The 662-nt window shown below is 71.3% G+C and overlaps 1 protein-coding gene across 1 annotated transcript in view; it reads right to left on the bottom strand.

Annotated features, from left to right (window-relative positions):
* CRTAC1 (cartilage acidic protein 1) overlaps positions 1-662 on the bottom strand; it is a 9,477-nt gene that overhangs the window by 1,895 nt on the left and 6,920 nt on the right. The window contains 2 exon segments of the mRNA XM_035900937.1: positions 144-186; positions 310-455. Coding sequence (XP_035756830.1) covers positions 144-186; positions 310-455 — 189 coding nt within the window.

Genomic DNA, 662 nt, shown 5'->3' with positions numbered 1-662 from the left:
CCGCCGCGCCAGCCCTGCCCGCATGCCCAGCGGCCTCCCCGGCTGCCACCTTCCTGTCACAGGGTGCTGCCCTCGTGCCCCCCGCGGGGCCGTGCTGCAACCTCCCGGGCGCAGGCACGCCTCTGCCGCCAGCAGCCACTCACCTACGCAGCGTCCGTTCTCGTGCTGGGAGAATCCCTGCCCACACTGCATTTGGGGAGAAGCAGAGACCGCCGGGATGGGGAGGAATCAGCCTTGGGCAGCCACCGAGCCAGCAGAGCTCAGCCCCTCGCTTCTGCCTCCCGCCCCGCGCCAACACCTGGCCCTCACCTCCAGCGGGGCAGGCATGAGCGGCTCCTCCGCATCCAGGGGGTAGGGGACCTCCAGGACGGAGTTGGTCTCACTGCTGGCCACAGCTCGTGCCACGACGCGGCCATCTGGCCAGGTCACCTCCAGGCTGCTGGCTTCGTCGTGCCCTGCAGGCGGGCAGCCCGTCAGAGGGGGGGTCTCCAGGGCAGGCAGGGGCTGAAAGGAGGCCAGGGGGGTGGCAGGGATGGAGGGGCAAAACCTCCCCTTGCTCCCCAAGCTGGGCCTCAGGTGCCCGTGCTGGCAGCCCATGGGCAGGGATGCAGCACGAGGGGTGCACATGGGGACGACGGGATGCCCTGCCAGCCGGCAGGGGC

Source organism: Egretta garzetta, unplaced genomic scaffold (assembly GCF_000687185.1).
Source record: "Egretta garzetta isolate BGI_Z169 unplaced genomic scaffold, ASM68718v1 scaffold888, whole genome shotgun sequence".
Lineage (NCBI taxonomy): Eukaryota > Metazoa > Chordata > Aves > Pelecaniformes > Ardeidae > Egretta > Egretta garzetta.
Note: the sequence above shows the minus strand (reverse complement) of the source record. Positions and strands in the feature narration are given on the sequence as shown.